This window comes from Kalmanozyma brasiliensis, assembly GCF_000497045.1.
Source record: "Kalmanozyma brasiliensis GHG001 unplaced genomic scaffold PSEUBRA_SCAF22, whole genome shotgun sequence".
In the NCBI taxonomy this organism is placed as follows: domain Eukaryota; kingdom Fungi; phylum Basidiomycota; class Ustilaginomycetes; order Ustilaginales; genus Kalmanozyma; species Kalmanozyma brasiliensis.
The window spans coordinates 1-17118 of NW_015961962.1; the positions used below are offsets into that span (position 1 = coordinate 1).

Below are 17118 nucleotides of genomic sequence, written 5' to 3' on the forward strand. Positions count from 1 at the left end.
ACCGGGTCAAAAAGGGGGTCAGAAAATAGGTTCCTAATCAAAAGTGGGGTGCTCACGCCGTTTGGCAGGCGCCCGAAATTGGACTTGGAAAATCAGATTTCGAAATCGCGAGCGCATTGGCCACTGAGCGAGAATTTTCGATTTTCAAAAGAGCCAGTCGGCCAGCGAACCATTTGGTCCACTGCGTGAATGTTCGAATTTTCGAATTTCACCTTTTTCTGGCTAGGCGACTGACTGGGCGGGTCACGGCATTTTTCATTTTTCGCTGGCTGGTTGGCGGGCGGGTTCAAATTTCCAAAATTGCGGCGGCGTGCTAGGCTGATCCGCCAGCAGACCCCACGATTCATTTTCGAAACTCTCGTCTGGCCTCTCGCTCAACCGTCCGCCAGTCGATTCAAAATTCAGAAAAGTCCAGCGCCCACTCACTCGAGAAAAATTGCCGTCTCGCTCCGCCTTCTTCATTTTCGCCAGCTGCGTGATAATTTTTTTGAAAGTTGGCTTCTCGCCAGACCCGCTGAAGAGAACAGAGCGAGATTGCAGCGCGAAGCAGCGCAATCGCTCGTCACTCTTCTGGTTCGAAAAATGGAAACGGATCGATGCATTCCTTCAACATGAAAATCGCATCGTATCTAAGTAACTTTCTTCCAGACCATGGTCGATCTCAATGGGAAAGGTCGTTGCCGGCACAGAATGGCGAAGGTCTCTGTTGAGCAAGCAATTCAGCTCGCAGCGAGCATCAAGGATTCGCAAAGCACATAATTATTCGCTTGCTCGCTCTTAAGAACTGTATATAGGTGTGACATCGCATTAGAGCGATTCCAAATCCTCAGACACAGGCAGGCAGAAGCGTCGATGTCCCTCGTCATGCTGGGTGAGCGATCGCCGAGCTTGGTCTCAAAAGGGAGGCAAAGAGATCGTTTATAATGGCGAAAAGCCCATTGACGAGGCGGAGAGTCGAAAGTGTTCGGCAGAATTGCGGAGCAAAAATTGCGAGCGAGAAAGTGAAATTGACCGGCAGGCGCACTGAGACAGCGGCGTTTACCTTCGACGACGGCATTTTGCAAAACAATTCGTTGGCACGCAGCTGCTAGATCAGTGCGAGCCGAACGACGAGAACGAATGCCGTAGCTTGAAAGCCACATCGACGAGTTCTATGCAAGCTTTTGCTGGCGGCAGTGAAAGAACAGCCGCTTTTTGAATTTATCGATGCGCGGTGCTTTGAGATTCAAACCGAAGGCTCACTTCGAATCAGCAGATCGCGGAGTTGCTTGATTAATGCACACGGTTCAGACCTGGCGCAAAATAGCACCTCGGCGGCAATCGGTTTCAATTCAACTATGGCAAACGCCAAAGTTCTTGGATTGTTGTGGCGTTTGTGTGAGAAGTCTAGCATGAGAACTCGCGACGCCATGCAGAAAGTTGGTAGTCTCCCACCCCGCATGTCCGAATCGGATCATGCAGGTCTCACTCCTCGCCGTCAATCGCAAAAGTCTCATCTGGACCGCCTCGCATTTTTGCACATCAAGTTGTTTCGCTCCGGATCTCAAGATGTGGGTTCGAGTCTGTATATAGATCGACAATGGTGCTTAGCAGCGAAAATCGAAGCGAAATGCGTGTTCAAGAAAAGGGCAATACAAGAAGGCGAAAGGTCAATGGCGACCTTGCAAGTCGTCCGTTGTGCGAATGATCAAAGAACAGAAAGCAGATGCCGAGTGCTCTGCTTAACCTTTCGACCTCGCCTCGCACGTGATGTTGCTTCTCTTCCAACCCATCGCGGAGATCTGCTTCTATTATACGTACGTCCGGTCAAATGTAAGGAGCCGGGTTCGGTTTGACGCACCGTTGAGCGAGCCGATTTGACTTTCAACTCAAAGCTAGTCGATCATGTCGTCCGCCATTCCACGTTTTCAGTGCCTTGCCTTGTCGTCGATGCGTGACTCGCCCAAGAAATCAACACTGTCGAGGGTACGCTTCTTTTTCGCGACTGCAGCTCCACGCTCGACAGCGTACCTCACCTGCCTTCTAGAATCTCTTCGGACTCTGATGCCAGTCGCTCAGATGCCGCCGGTCTCATGCTTCTATGATTGCAAGACCGCGATAAACCCAGCTTCTCCCAGACACGCTGCTCATGTATAACACATCATACGAAAAGGGCCGCCAGCGAGCCTTTGTCAACGAGGCTCTTCCTGATCGATTCTATCAACGCTTAGTGTGGGTGACGGGGTTGACGCTCACTCCTTTGCTTGCAGCGGTAAAGGGATTGCTTCCCGGATCGCGGTTGGGCTCGATGACATGAGCTTTCGAGGACGTCCAAACAGAAGTCGAGTCTGTGGGAGCCTTGCAACTAGACTCCATCAGTATTCGTCGACAGGAGACCCCGTGTGCCTGGTCTGCTCAAGTCGACAGCCCGGGGCAAATGCTGTGTAATTCATTGAGTTGAGTCGGCGGCCGAATATAAGTGATCTCAATTGGATTGCTGATCAAAAGTCCATTGATAATAAGTTATGCATGAGCGACACGAGTACTGCGAGCCGCCGAAGTTGGACGAGACTACTTGTCTGCTCCCAACACCTTCTTCGCCTTGTCCAGCAGAGGTCGTCTCTCTCCGTCGTCCTCAGTGTCGTCGCGTTGCGACCCGTTGAGCTTGTCCTGCTGCTGTTCCAGTCGTTGCCGCTCTTCATCTCTCTTCGCTTTCGCTTCGGCGCCTGGGAACTCTTGGATGTCGGATATCCTGACGATGCGAGTCGTGTTGTCCGGGCTGCCCACTTCGACGATGAAAGGCTCCTCCGTGTACGAGTTCTGCGCGCTGCCAGTCGCCTGACCCAAGACGGCGGCGCGATGCAAGTCTTGATAGTTCGTGCCGTCAGTCGAAGTGGCCATCGACGAGGAGCTCTCGCGACGCATGGGCGTGCTGGGCTCGTACGAGCCGGATGCTTTGCGAGAGGGAGTGTTGAGAGACGAGGGCGAGCCGGGCCGCTTGATGGCAACCTTGTCGACGGCGCGAACGTTGTTGGAAGGGAGACCGTACTTGCTGGTGCTGTTCTTGGCGCTGCCGTCGTTGCCCATCATGCCCATGGTGCCGTAGGTGCTGCGTAGGGGCGCCTTCATAGGACCGCCGAGCTTTCGTCGGCGCTCGATGATGCCGCGGATGAGTGGTTGCCAGTTCTGGCCGGCATTGCTGTTGGCCCTGGGGTTTCGGACGACCTTGATCTTGTTGTGCACGTCGACGTAGATGTCGGTCTCGTCAACGATCTCCTCTCCAATCATCTCCTCGATGACATCTTCGAGCGTGACGACGCCAAGCGCACCTTGCGATTCGCCAGGGTGAGTCGAAACGAGGATCATGTGGCTGCGACCTTGCTGGAAGTAGTTGAGGCAGTCGAGGAGGGTGAGGTCGCAGCTGGCTTCGGGCAGTGGAGTGAGGTGGAAGCTGGAGACGGCCTGCGCGTCTTCGGGGTCGTACTGAATGAGGTTCTTGACCAGGAGCATACCGACAATGGCGTCCTTCTTGCCAGGCTCATGAATGGGGACACGCGAGTAGCCGGATCGGACGAGCTTGGCGACTCCCTCTTCGTCGAGAATGGTGTCGCTGGACATGATGAAAACGTCTTCGATGGGCGTCATGACGTCGCGAACGGTCTTGTCGTTGAGCTCGAGCACGGCGCGGATGATGGTGACCTCGTCTTCGTGAAGATGCTCGGTGCCGATCTGTTGATGGAGCGAGACAAAGGTCTTGAGCTCGGCCTTGCGGTAGGTGGTGCCGTGCTCTTCGCCCAAGCACCAGTCGAGGAATTTGGCGGTGGGCCAGGCGATGGGAGCGAGGAGGAGCATGGTGAGGTGAACCATGGGGGCGCAAAAGGCGCCAATGGCGAGACCGTAGCGGGCGCAGATGCTCTGAGGGACGATTTCGCCAAAGATGACGATGAGCAGGGTCGAGGTGAGGACGGCAGCGATGCCACCGCCAAAGTCGGAGAGGAAGACGGGCAGAGTCTCGTTGACGATGACGTTGCCGAGCAGCAAGACGACGAGGACCCAGTGACGACCCTTTTCGAGCAGTCGGAGCACCTTGGTGGCATGCTTTCGTTCCTTGTCGGAGCCAGAATGAGCGAGCACCTGCAGGTTGACCATGTCGAGACCCATGAGACCGAGGGTGAGTCCAGCAAAGATACCGCCGAGGACGACGAGAGCGGCGATAGTGAGAATGTCGAAGGTGAGCTTGAGCGGGTTGTCGCTGACGGGGTCGTCCTCTTCGTGGTTGTGACGTGCGGCCTCGGATGAGTTCGAAGCGGAGAGAGCGTGATTCGATGTGAAGGAGAATGGCGCCGAGATGACTGGGACGATGAGGTGGACCAAAGCTGTCAGCGCTACGATGGCGAGCTTGATGAAAGGCTGAGCACGGTACTGCATTGAGCTAGCCGAGATGCCGTTTCGAGCCGGGCTCATCCTTGCTTGCCCCATTGAAGGAGCGATTGATGTGACCATATCGAAAAGAGCGTGACCACGAGACCTTGACGTGGATGTATGGAAGGAGGGAGGTGAAGGTCGGAGAGGAAAGAAGATGGTCCCCACCGAGCCAAGAAATTGGAAGGATTGTGAACCGTCGCCTAGGCTCTGATCAGCAAGAATGCGTCACGACGAGGCAGAAGCGACTCAGCTGTGCAACGTGAGAGCTCGAGGCTCGAAAAGAAAAGGAATGAGACGCCGCTGCAGGCTGAAGCACGTTATCGTGCATGTAAGCTTTCTTTTTTCGGTTTCGATTTTGTCTGTGCGTTTCAGGGGCAAACTGCCTGAGCAAAACATTAATTGGCACATGTTAAGCTCGGAGCTTGCGGGACAGATCGTAATCGAATCGGGCACAAAGCATTTCACGCAACAGCGAGACAAGAAAGAGCAACGGCAAGCCAAGAAAGAGCAACAGAGCAACACACACAACTGAGCTTTGACTGTGCGGCTGAACGTGAACCTGCGTGTGAGAAAGGCTGCCAGGGTCCTACTCTCCCTCGACTCGCACGGCCTTGTGATCGCAAGGCTACCTCCATCGTCTGCAACATTCCGCTCATCGACCGCGGATCGTCTCGCTCTCATTTGGATCGCACATGCTGTGCTGTCACCGGTCATGACTGACAACGAGCCGCGTCAGCTCTTGCCCGAGACCGAATCGCACCACAATCTCTCGTCCAAGCTCGGTGCTTCTCGACCTCTTCCACCAAGAAGCCGTGGCAGCAAGGCGGCCAAGTCGCCTTTGATTGGATCGAAAAGTCTCGAGATCAACGACGCCGACGAATCAAGTCAACATGCAGATGACGACAACCTCGGTAACTCGCACGACTCTGAAGCAACAGCCAGAAGCCCCGATGGCGAGCGCGCCGACCTCGAGGCAAGAGGCACCGCATCGCCTGTACCCATGGCGGTGCAGAGGGTCGTATCTAGCAGCTCAGTACGCAGCATGCGCTCCAATGATGCGATGACACCCGACATTCCCAAAGAAGAGATCGAAAAGGCACTGGAAGGGCTCGACCGCGATGATCTCGTCGTCGCACTAGGTCGAGCAAAGGTGCAGATGGACGAGATCGAGGCAAGGCTCGACCAACAGGTGCTCCAGAACGAGACCCTTCACGACTCGACCGCCTCTTTGACGCAGGAACTTGCTCAAGCCGAAGCACAGACCCAGTCACTACAGACGCTCGTGAAGCAGAGAGAAGAGCGAATCGACGAAATCATGGCCGACCAGGAGCGAATGGAGGGCGAAGTCTACTCTACCATGCAGATCATCGAACGTCTTCGCAAGCAGCTTTCCGACAGCGAGAGGAGTCGCAGCGATGCCGAGAAGCGCTACCTCGATCAAACAGCCACCATGGACAAGGAGCGTCAGTACTACCAGGATACCGAAGCGCTTCTTAAGTCGCAAAAGGCTACTCAAGCCACCGCCTACGACAAGCTTCTTTCCGGTCACAACGAGCTGCTTCGTGAGCACGAGCGCGTCACCAATCGTTTGGCTTCGATCAAGGCCAGTGCAGGTATGCCCGACGTTGACTCGCCTCTAAATGCACCACGCGACCTTGCCTCCGATTCGACGGCCACATCGGACAGCATCGCACCAGAGGATGTCGCGGACGCTGATCAGCAGAACTCGAATGGCGATGGCGAAGCGACCGCTACATCGCAGCGAGCTCGCATCGAGGCAACCACAAACACCGTCTCCTTCGCCGAGGAAAGAGATGTAGTTGCTCTGACCGAAGAGCTCGCCACCCTTCAAAAGTCTCACTCCTCGCTCTCCGAAACCATGTTTACCTTGCAAGCCGAGCTCAGAGACGTTCGGGCCGAAAATGTCACCTTGCGCGACCAGAACGAGACCTTCATGGACATTCTGCAGGAAAAGACTTTCAGCGGCGCCCTGCTCAACGAGAGTGCCATGCTTCGTGGCATCCGACGAGCCTCGCTGGGCGGCCGCCTCCGCGCTCGCGACGGCCTCGATGATCCCTACGACGACGAGTACACCACCGAGTCTGACTCGCTGAGCATCGATGTGGATGAAGATGACGACGACGATCGCACTGGTGGCACATCCGTACCGTCCGGCACCATCCCCGAGGAGGACGAGGAGGACCTCGATGATGTACCTGACACGCCCAAAGCACCACCCAAGCAAGCAACGAGCTCTCGTCGAAGGCGTGCCGACTCCATCACTGTCGTATCAACCACCAACTTGGCCTCTGAGCTCGAGGGGACTTCCGGCACAACAGCGCCCGTCAGCGTCGAGGACATAGCGACCCGAGAGAAGCGCTCGAACCATCGCATCGGCACTGTATCTGACAGCGTTGAAGAATTGCAGCAAGAGGTCCGAGAGCTGCGCGAAGCCAACCAAGCGCTCACGCTCTACATCTCCAAGATCATCGACCGCATCATCTCGCGCGAGGGCTACGAACACGTTCTCGCCATCGAAAGCCGAGGAACCGCTCGAGGTCCACGCCACAAGTCTTCCCGCGCCAATCTCTCCCTTGGTCCCACTCCCAAGAAAGCAGCGAGCAATATCGAAGACGACCCTGGCTCGCGCAACGTCTCGAACGCCAGCAACACTTCGAACGCTTCGAACGGCAGTGCGACCAGTTTCGGCAGCAGCCTCTTCGGCTTCGGCGCAGCATCCAGTGGGCCTCCACCAACAACAGCGCCCAAGAAGAGCAAAAGAACATCGTCGATCGACTGGCGCAACCTGCCCTTCCTCGGCGGTGGCAGCAGTAGCACGGACAAAGCGCCCGAAGCCAACGCCAACCTGCGACCTCTGGCCCTGCAGCCGGACAACCTGCTGATCCCCGCCCGCGACAACTCAGCTCGCAAGGTGCGCACCAGCGAAGAAATCGAAGACGAGCACGACGTCGCCGAGCGCGAGCGCATTCGCCAAGAGCTGCTCACGCGTGGCATCCAGCCTCCTAAGCATCAGCTCGTGCAGAGTCCTACCAGTCCGCCTTCCAACCGTCCTCCCAGCCTCTCGCCTGCTGCTGGTACCGGAGGCTTCGCAGCCTTCTTCTCCCGCGTGGTAGGCGGTGCAAGCGCCAGTACGCTCAGTCCGACGGGATCAGACTTCCAATCGCAAGCGTCGAGCACACCTGTTCGATCCGCGGACTCTGGTCTGGAGCGCGCTATCTCATCAACACCTGCAGCGTTACGCGACGCCGAGCGAACCCGCGCACTCCAGCTGTCGGCAGGCAGCGGATCGAGCCTGACCAAGCTCAGCGGTGGACCCGGCATCGCCTCGCGCGCACGCCAGCAACGCGCCGAACGACACCAGCAGACACTCGATGTCGCCGCCGAATACCCGTTCCCTTCCTCCCTGCGCAGCAGCCCCGACAGTCGCAGCGGCGCGAGCAGTGTTGCGGAGAGCTCGATGTTTGAGACGTCGATTGCGGGAGATGAGAGCTACTATCTGCCGAGTGGACCGCCGTCCGAGTCGGGCCGCTCGCCGTTGGAGGCGTATGGAGGTGCTCTGCCGCCGCTGCCGCACGAGACGACTGGAGAGGAGGACGAGAGGGCCGTTCGATCCCCGGCACCGACGAGCAGCCAGGACCAGGGATGGAAGCGCGCGTTCAGGCGGATCAGCCTGTTGGGCGCCACGTCGCCCGATGCGCAGCAGGGAGAGGGAGAGCCGCAGCGCAGCCCGCTTGCCACACCGACGGCATTGCCCACCACATTGGAGCACGAGCAGGAAAAGTAGCCCTGCGAGCAACTCTGGAAACTGAGGATTTCGGCCCCAGCCTGTTTTGTGGCTCTAGCCTCACCATCGCATGTTACCACCATTCATTGATACCCACGACCGTAATCAAGTCACCGTTTTTTCACCGGCACAATGGATGCAGGGACTGATGAAGAATTGTCTATTGCTCTCCAACTCATCGCATGCTGGCACCAAACAAAGCGCCACCGTCACCCGAAGACGGTCTCTGCATGTAGACCAGATACTTCCATCCCGCCGTGACTGCCGCTGCGAGCAGGAAGGCTGAATCGAAGAGACTGCCGAAGACGACCTGGAAGCTGGGCAGGGTTGCGATGAGCGGCGGCGTCGTGGTGTCACCGACCGTGTCCCGCCGCATCTGGTCTGGTGTCAGCACCGGCGTCGGGTTGGCCACCGATGCGGGTAACGACGAGCGCAGCTGGATGAGCGTAGCTAGCAGATACACCGTCATGATCTCTGCCAGGAACAGCACGAGGAACGAGCTGGATACGCCCGTCCCTGCTGCCCGGAAGGCCGACCCGAGATAACTCAATACACTCCCTATCCTCCCCCAGATCAGTATTCCCACAAACAACAGCGACACCTGCTTCGTCCACGCATCCACGTCCAAATCCACATCAAAGATGCGGATCATCTCTGCGACCAACAACGAGATAAAGTCTGGCGGCGCGGTGTCGCGGTAACCAAGGATGAGCAGGTTGAGCAGCGACAGAGCGATGCGGAACGCGCAGTAGACCGCCCAGATCCATCCGATGAGGATCCACACTTTGCCGATGGGCGTGGACTCGAGCTGCGCCTTGTGCTGGAGCGCCGTCATGCGGTCGAGGTCGTCGCGCATCGCAGCGGCGATTGAGGACAGACCGAAGATTTCCGACTTGAGCGACTTGATCTCCCGACTGCGGCTGGAGCCACCCCAGAGACTGCTGACGCTCCACCGGGCGTCAGTCTCGGGCGTTTCATTTTCGAGTCGTGCGAGGTTGGCTTTGGTCGAGGCAAGATCGGCGCACGTCTTTTGGAAGGATTCTTGCGCGAGAACGATGTCTGATGCGGAGGGAGACCGTTGTGACTTGCCCTTGAATTGCTCGAATGCCTCCCAGGCTGCTTGTAGCGCTGCGGAGCCGGATAGGACAGCGATGAAGGTGACCCCAATGACAGCCGTTCTCGCCATGAGGCCGTCGAAGATACCTGCGCCGCTACGAGCGTCCGACAGCGCAGCTGGGAGCGGCACCTTGAAGAACAACACGAGCCACGGGAGGAACGGGATGAGCAGGTAGGCGATGCGGCGCGGCAGAGGCGTGGATGAGTTGCTGCGATACGTGAACAGGAGACACACAGCGAGCGGGATGAACACGATGGCTAGCGCCTGCACTGCAGCTAGAGAGAAGCGCCACGACTTGCGTAATGCCGTGCCGTTGCCTGCCGAGAAACCGGCTGTTTCGAGCAGGACCGCGACGTAAAGCGATGCAGACTCCTCGAATGCGAACGAGAAGAGAAGCGCAGATACGCTGGCGAGATCAAGAGCGCCGGAAGTGTTGCGAATGCGCACAGGAGCGAGCAGCGAGGCGCGAAACTGCGTCCAGGAGGGACGGGCTGATCCTCTTTTGCCGGCTAGGAAGGGTGAGGTGTCGGTAGCGCTGAGGCCGTCGTCCGTGTCGTCGTCATCGTGTATCGAGTCTGAGTGCAGCGGATGTGAGTTTGTCGAGGCTTGTGCAGTGGCCGGGGTGGGTAGGGTGGACGCGGGCTTGGTGCTGACGTCTAAGGAGGCATGGCGAGCTTGTCCGAAGAGGAAGGGGAGGGCGGCTCGAGCTGAGAGGTAGAGCGCCAGCTTGATGGCCAATATGAAGAGATAGTCGATCATGGTCGTGAGGCTATGATTCTGTCATGCTGGTGAGTTGTCAGATCGTCGGTCGGCTGCTCTTGGACGAGGATGGTGGTGGGTGGCTCGAAGGCGAAGGAAAGTGACACTTTTGAGGTCATGCCGCCTCCACAGGGCCGGGATGCGGGAAGCTGTGCCGAATTTCAATAGATGTTAGACTTCATACACTGATGACTGGAGGGATTTGTGCTTTCGCCCGAGACATGCCGACGCGTCAAATGTGCGCTTGAGTGAGTGTTGATTGCCCAAGAGCAGTCAAGGGAGACGCGCGCCGCGTAGACTCAGTTGGTCACTTCATCAGTCAAGTGGGTTGGTTGCATCGGGGCGCGCGCGCTGCTCTTCCTGTTGGTTGCGCAGAACAACACTTTTTTGGCGAGCAAAGGTAACACGCGGACAACAGAGTCAGGGTCAGCGACGATCTTCTCCACCATCATTACCGTCACCAGCTCTGTCGCTCGACCTTGTCGCCCATCATGCCGGCACTGCCTCACACACCAAAGCCATCCAACCCAGATGCAGCCGACTCGTCCTGGCTGCTCGACGAGAACCTTTCGCCAGCACTCGTGCAAGGCTCCTTGCGCGATCTCAACATCTCCGACTCTCCCGTCAACGGTCCTCTTCGATCCGGCGCATCCGCCAATGCATCAGCAACCACCGTCTCGGGCATCAAGAAGCCCATGAAGTCACGCCCATCTTGGGGATCCGCTGCGGTGCTCGACTCGACCACTTCTACCAAAGGCATGTCGAACATGCGCCTGCTCGCCGGTCTCGATGTGAACGACGAGAACAAGCCGCCCATTTCGCGGCGCGCACCCACCGCTTCAGGCGCTGGTCGACCACGCTTCTCGCTCTTCGCCAAGCCCGGCGTGCCGACCAACCTCGTCCCCAAAAAGACTGCCACCTCCGAGCCGGACGAAGACGACGATGACGACCTCACCATCGCCGGCCTGTCCGATGCCTCTGCACTCGCCCCCACCGCCCTCGACTCGTCCGCCATCGACGTCGACGATGAGTACATCCGCGAGGCTCTCCTCGGCACCCGCTCCTCCGCTCGTCAGTCCATCGGCGGTCCCACACCCACCGAATCCAAGGAGTCGCAAGAACAGACCGCACGCCAGCTCACCGAGCTGCGCCGCATGAATGACGTCTTCGAAGCCTTCGAGCGCATGCTCCGCGGCAGCGCGGGCCAGATCAATGCCTTTGCCCGACGCGTTCAGGAGACCGACGACTTGCTCAATATTTATATCGGACTGCTCAGACAGACGGAGAAGACGCAGCAGCTACTGCAGGATCAGGACTGGAAGGGCACGAGCGAGGATGCGTCCGCGCATGCGCTCAGTGTCGCACTGGCAGAGAGGGAGACGCAGCGATTGCAGGCAGAGGCGGCGGCGAGGGAGGAGGAGGCTCAGCGCGCAGCTGAGGAAGCAGCGATGCGGGCAGAGGAGGACGAGAGGAGGAGACAGGATGATGCGAGGCGCGCCGCGGCGGGAGGCGGGCGTGGAAGAGGTCGCGTTGTGTCGACAGGAACGAGAGGTACAGCGAGGGGTGCGGCTCGAGGTGCGTCTACTGCTGCCACTCGCGGCCGCGCCGTCAGCTCTCGAGCCGCCACCACAACGGACGCAGCTTGCGGCACAGCATCGACAAGAGGCGCACCCGCTTCGACGCGTGGGCGTTCGGCTTCAGCTACGGGCACTGGCATCTCGCGCCCATCAGGCATCCCTACACGCGCCACCTCGGGCAGCGCCGGTCTCGGCGGCCAGTATGCCAACGTCAAGAGCTCTGGGTATGGGCCGCGATGAGGTTGCTCGATGCGCCCTCGGTCACCTCGATCCTCGTTACTTTGTCTCTCGTGTACGATACCTGCTCAATGTACTTGTTCCCTTCGCCATTGACTGTCGACCAACTGACAACTCACAGACACGATCACGACGAGGAGGTGAGAACCACAGCGATGATGACATTGATATGAAGATCCAGTGGAGGTGATAGCAATTTGTCGCCTATGCTGACTTTCGCCCCTCTGCTCTCGTCGACGCTCATCGATGAAGGTAGCGGAGGTGCTCCTTCTCGAGCCTCTGTCGCTCTTTCTCCGCATCGGTCTCTTTGGAGCTTCGCCAGGCAAGGCACCTCGTCCAGCGCTCCTGCATGCGCTTGTCCTTGAACGAGATGTCGAAGAGCAGCCCGGGCGGCGGTCGGTCCTTCTTCTTACGAGGTGGCTGCGCCACCTCCTCCGGCTCGCCTGGGTCCGGTCGATGCTCAAGAGGGAGCACGGTAAGTGGCCCGACTGGGCTGCCGCCGCCCACCACCTTCTTGATCCAGTCCGGGATGATGGCGTCTTCGACGTCAATCCTCAGGTCCAGTTTCTGGCTCTCGTCGGTGCTGGCGGGAGAGGAAGCCGGAGAGGAAGCGGCTGCGGGGGTTGCATTGTTGTTTGACCGGGGCCGAGGCCTTCCGACCCTGAGGTCGAGCGAGAGCTGCGGATTTGCCAAGTACGTCTTCGTCTTGATCCTGTGGAAGGCATCCAGCACCTCAGCTCGGGCGTTTGGCTCGTAACGGCGCAGCACGAAATCGTATGCCGCCGGCGCTTCGAGCGACCGGGATCGACTACGCGACTTTTGCCTCAACCGCGGGGACCGGCGCAGGAGTAGGCTCTGCTCGAAAGACTCGGCAAAAGCTCGGTCCATGGCCACGTCCTGTGCGCACTTGTACGCAGCATCGAGCGGCACGTCATCGTCCGAATCCTCCGAGTTGCTGAAGGGGAAGTAGGCGGCAGCATCGAGAGAGCTGTCGGAGTCGTCAATGATCTCGATAATGGGAACACGACGCGCTTGGGCCTTGCTCGGAACGGGGCGAGGCGGAGGGTCGATGGCGCGACTCTTTTCGCGACGTCGGTCTGAGATTGGAGCGGGAGCGGATGGTTGATCTTGTGGTGGAGCGGTAGGTGGACGAGGCGAGGACTGCCCGGCAGGGCTGGTTGCCTGGCGTCGCTCCGGAGGCGCTCTGCGAGGGGAAGGAACCTCTCCACGATCATTGCCCTTGGGTTGCTCTGACGACTGGACTCGAGGCAGAGGCTGCACGATTTGATCCTGCTGTCGACGCTGAGGGTTGACTACTCTGCGAACGGAACGGGTACCAGTGCCACTATGCTCCTCCTGACCTATCGAGGAGACGCGCTCTTGAGGCTGTGTCGATGGGAGCGGACCTGCACGCTCTCTACCGGTACTGCCCATCGATCCAACGGTAGGAGATGTTCGCTGTCCACCATGTTGATTTCGCTTGACACCGCGAGCCAAGGAAGCAGCAGAGATGCTGCGACGGGGCGTTGAGGATTTGACGGTACTCGTGAGAGCCGAAGCCGCTGACGAGGGGCTGGAGTCGTGACGAGGAGCCGTGAAGGCGGGGGCGCGGCGAGCTGCTGCGAGTGGATCGAAAGAAGTGGTAGCGCTGCTTTGGGTGATGCCAGGCGGCGCAGACGTTATCGGTGATGGAGCTGTGGACACGGATGGCGCAGTGACCGAAAGAGAAGGCACGTCCTGACCTGGGACTGAGCTTTGTCGAGGTGCCGATGCAGGCTCAACATCAAGACCAGAATCCTGCCGTTCATCCGTCGAGTCGATCTTGAGCGACGCCAGAACTTCGTGGAGGTAGGCGTCGCTATTGGCAACTTGCCAGTTGCGTGGCTGCGATCGAACAAGGAACCCCTTGGTGTGGCCGCGTCCGTCGTAGGCGCCGGTGTCCGTGAGTCCCACAACCAAGATCCAGACGAGGTCTGTCTTGCCAAACTCCCACTCCTGCAAGTGAAACCTCCAGCACGGATCGAGTCGCCCAGCCAAGGTCGGATCGTCTTTGTAAAAGTTCCAGACATCGTCCCTGATGCCCTCGAGGAAGCGATCCGTGCGATTGGCCTTTTTGCGCGTGTAGATATGGACGCCGTTCGGATAGGCGTCCTTGCTGACGATGAGGTTGAAAGCGTCGCCCTCAAATCCTCCAATAACGCACTTTGATAGCGGGATGCTGGTGTCGGGCAGCTCCTCGTTCAGCTCCTCCCTAATTCGCTGACCGCTGTGGGTGAGCGAGAGCCAGAAACGGCTCTCCTGGCCCGGCGTCGCCATCGCTGCGGTGATTCGGAGTGCAGGGCTTTGTCAAGTCCTGAGAAGAGAACGTACTGATTGTGATGAAGCGGGAACGCAGTCGCTACTGATGTGAGGAGTTGATGTACTGCGCTAGGGTGGGCGACAGCGAGGGATGCAAGAGGCCCGGCGTCGATGGGGAAAGCCGGCACTGCGACGAGGATGGCTTGAAGGTGCGTCGCCACGAGTGCTGGACCACAGAGCTGCGGTGATGGGGCGGTCTGCCTGTTGATGATGGTGCGGCGTTCGGCCTCGCGTCGGAAGCTTCGACCTCGTAAAGAAGGGCGAGCAAGGTGGAGGCTACTGGATCATATAGGCGTGAGGAAGCTGAGCAAGAGAAGAGGGAAGAGAAGAGGGAAGAGAGAGAAAGAGTGCGGTGACAGGTGCAAAAAGGGGCCCAAGCGCGCGGCAGGTTGCTGCGCTGCGTTCCTTTGTTCTAGCGTCTCCTTGCTTCGATTCTGCTGGGTCGGGAATGCTCAGCCTCGTCCCACTCATCCCTTCGCTCGCTCACTGCGCCGAAGGTCACTGAAATGAAGTGGGAAGAGCAGCAAGTGGGCACTGCCGCTCTGTAGCATCTGACGACCTTGGGCGAGAAAAGCGTGGGAAAAAGCGGCGTGTCATGGTGCAGGCTCAGTCGGGTCGCGCCGTCTCAGTAAGGCAGCTCGGACAGACAGGTAAACTCATGTCCGAGTCGAACGTGATCCATCATCTTTCGTCTTGGCACGGCAAGAGTCTGACCACAAGGAGCAGTCGTCGTATCACATCCGACGGAAAGCGAAGGAGACAAGCCTTCATGCGTACAGTCCAAGCGCAGTTGCTTGGCAGTCTGACTGCCATTGCAGTCATATCAATTTAGAGTCGGTTCGGCACGATAACCAGGCTCAGCCAGTTGTGAACCGGCCAAATCTTGCGATTAAGCTCGGTGGGTCACCTGCAACGCTGCCGAAAGGCAAACTCAACTCGTCTCATTGGGTGTGTGGTGGAAGCTCAATCGCTGGTCGTCGCCTCGCTGAAATGAGCCGCAGGTGAGAGCCACCCTGGGGCGACTTGACCGGCCCGCACGATGCGATAACGATTTGATCATGTTTGTATTGAACTGTGCGCGCAAGATACGATCACGGGGCCAGCGTTTCTAAGCGTAGTTCTCGGCAGGGTAGTAGGCGTGAGGGTCGTGGGGCACGGCACCCTTCTGCAGCTTGAGGATGTGGTGAGGCTGCTTGAAAGGAGGGCGTGGTGGCAGGTTGGAGGCCGAGTAGAAGCCTGCCGACGAGGCATCCGACGACTTGTGAACCTGGGCAAGCACGTCCGTGAAGGCGGTGGGCGATTCAAGATCAGCAGGGCGGGTGAGGGCGGTGGTGTTGGAAGCGTCCTCGGGGGCTTGCAGGCTTCGGGTGCCGTCCTCATTGGGCGAGGAGAGGAGGAGCGTGGTGAGGTCCTTCTGGGTGATCATCTCGAGCTTGGGGTATTTGCGACGGAAGTCTCGGGTGTGGTAGAGGTTGCCAGCCGGGTCGGAAGCGGCGCTTGGAGGCGTGTGAGAGCGCTCAGGGCGGGAAGCAGGTTGTGGCCATCGGTTCGACTCGATCGAAGGGATACCGGAAGAGATCTCGGGGTTGGCAGAGAAGATCTGACGGAACTTGCGCCAGAAGGGGGTCTTGCCCTCAACGTAGGTGAAGCTGTGCGACGAAGCGTAGTTCTTGGCGTCGTTCAACAGGGTGCGAGAAGCTCGGAAAGCCATGGTTGCTGAGTCAGTGCCCGAAGGTGGCAGCGGAGGGTGGTGCTGATGTGGTTGAGGTGATATCAAAGACCAAGTCGGAAGAAGCGAAGGAGCGATCTGATGTCAGTGCGGATCGCTCGCTTGGTGGTGAGATGTCGGTCCTGGCTTGTTCGAAATCTCCCGTGCGTGTCGTTGAGGTCAGTGATTTTCGAGAAAACTGCAGTCCATCGAGATCTTACACTTAGTAAATCAATCAAAATTGCACGCGAGCGGCAGGGTTGCATCATCGGACCATGCGGTCGCGGCAAATTTCACTCTTGTCAAGTCGGATCAATTGCGATAATGATGGTGAAGTCATAGACAGACCTTCGCCATTGTTGTGATCACTGGTCGATGATCTTAAATCTGGCTCGCACGCGCCTTCCGACTTGATCTTGATGTTCGACAGTTTGCTTCACGTTCAGCTGACGGCAAGAGGCGCAATGAAGGTGCACAGCTGCACGGTGCTGTTGCGCGCTTAAGACAGCGTTTCGAGAATTCTCGGCAGTGTGCCGGACCCTCGTCTCTCTCTTAAAGATGACACTTTTCCACTCAGGCTGGCCAGGGGATGTGTTATTGCCGCATCCTCTTCGTCGGCGACGCCGAGACGGTCGCACTCAAGGGCCGAGCAGAATGATCGTGGCTCGAGTCAGTCGAGCAAAGAGGTCCGAGAAGAAGAACGAGAAGAAATGAACGAGATCGTTATCCGCGGGCCGTGACGCTAAATTTTTGTTTCAAAGTCCGATGGCCAAGAAGCTTGGAGATTGGGCGGCTGATGGTCGCTGTCTCTGTCATCATTAGACCCTTCTTCGTGTGTTCACTTGTCTTGCTCCGCTTGCTTACTTTGTTCGGAACGCAGCTCCCTTTTTGTGCAAGCTGCAAGAAGGTGACGCTTGCTCGCAGAGTGACAGCAAATTTTGGAAGAAGTGTGCGGCAGAAAGCATCTCGGCTGCTGACGCAAAGCTTGCTCCTCCTCCCCTTTGTCCGCTACACCATCTCTCGTGGCTCGCTGCATCGCCTACCACCACCACCACCATCATTATCACGTCCTAGAGGACTCATGGTTGCCTCGCTAACTTCGGATTTCGGAATCGCATTCGGTCTCGCCGCTTTCTCGATCACGACCCCTGGA

At 58.2% G+C, this 17118-nt stretch overlaps 6 protein-coding genes across 6 annotated transcripts; 2 read left to right on the plus strand and 4 right to left on the minus strand.

Moving 5' to 3' along the window:
• Positions 1 to 2550: 2550 nt before the first annotated feature.
• PSEUBRA_003466 (protein of unknown function DUF21) lies at positions 2551 to 4458 on the minus strand (the record flags this gene model as incomplete). Its single annotated transcript, XM_016436585.2, has 1 exon — positions 2551 to 4458. The coding sequence occupies one exon, from the start codon at positions 4456 to 4458 to the stop codon at positions 2551 to 2553; it is 1908 nt and encodes a 635-aa protein (XP_016292007.2).
• A 658-nt stretch (positions 4459 to 5116) lies between these two features.
• PSEUBRA_003467 (uncharacterized protein) lies at positions 5117 to 8209 on the plus strand (the record flags this gene model as incomplete). Its single annotated transcript, XM_016436568.1, has 1 exon — positions 5117 to 8209. One exon carries the CDS (start codon positions 5117 to 5119, stop codon positions 8207 to 8209), a length of 3093 nt encoding a protein of 1030 aa, XP_016292008.1.
• Positions 8210 to 8384: 175 nt separating this feature from the next.
• Positions 8385 to 10085, minus strand: PSEUBRA_003468 (Golgi pH regulator, conserved domain protein; the record flags this gene model as incomplete). The annotated part of the gene is made up of 1 exon (XM_016436581.1): positions 8385 to 10085. One exon carries the CDS (start codon positions 10083 to 10085, stop codon positions 8385 to 8387), a length of 1701 nt encoding a protein of 566 aa, XP_016292009.1.
• Positions 10086 to 10576: 491 nt separating this feature from the next.
• PSEUBRA_003469 (DASH complex subunit Duo1) lies at positions 10577 to 11902 on the plus strand (the record flags this gene model as incomplete). Its single annotated transcript, XM_016436569.1, has 1 exon — positions 10577 to 11902. One exon carries the CDS (start codon positions 10577 to 10579, stop codon positions 11900 to 11902), a length of 1326 nt encoding a protein of 441 aa, XP_016292010.1.
• Positions 11903 to 12139: 237 nt separating this feature from the next.
• On the minus strand, positions 12140 to 14215 carry PSEUBRA_003470 (uncharacterized protein; the record flags this gene model as incomplete). Its single annotated transcript, XM_059465086.1, has 1 exon — positions 12140 to 14215. The coding sequence occupies one exon, from the start codon at positions 14213 to 14215 to the stop codon at positions 12140 to 12142; it is 2076 nt and encodes a 691-aa protein (XP_059321406.1).
• A 1150-nt stretch (positions 14216 to 15365) lies between these two features.
• Positions 15366 to 15968, minus strand: PSEUBRA_003471 (uncharacterized protein; the record flags this gene model as incomplete). The annotated part of the gene is made up of 1 exon (XM_016436580.1): positions 15366 to 15968. One exon carries the CDS (start codon positions 15966 to 15968, stop codon positions 15366 to 15368), a length of 603 nt encoding a protein of 200 aa, XP_016292011.1.
• Positions 15969 to 17118: the final 1150 nt, after the last annotated feature.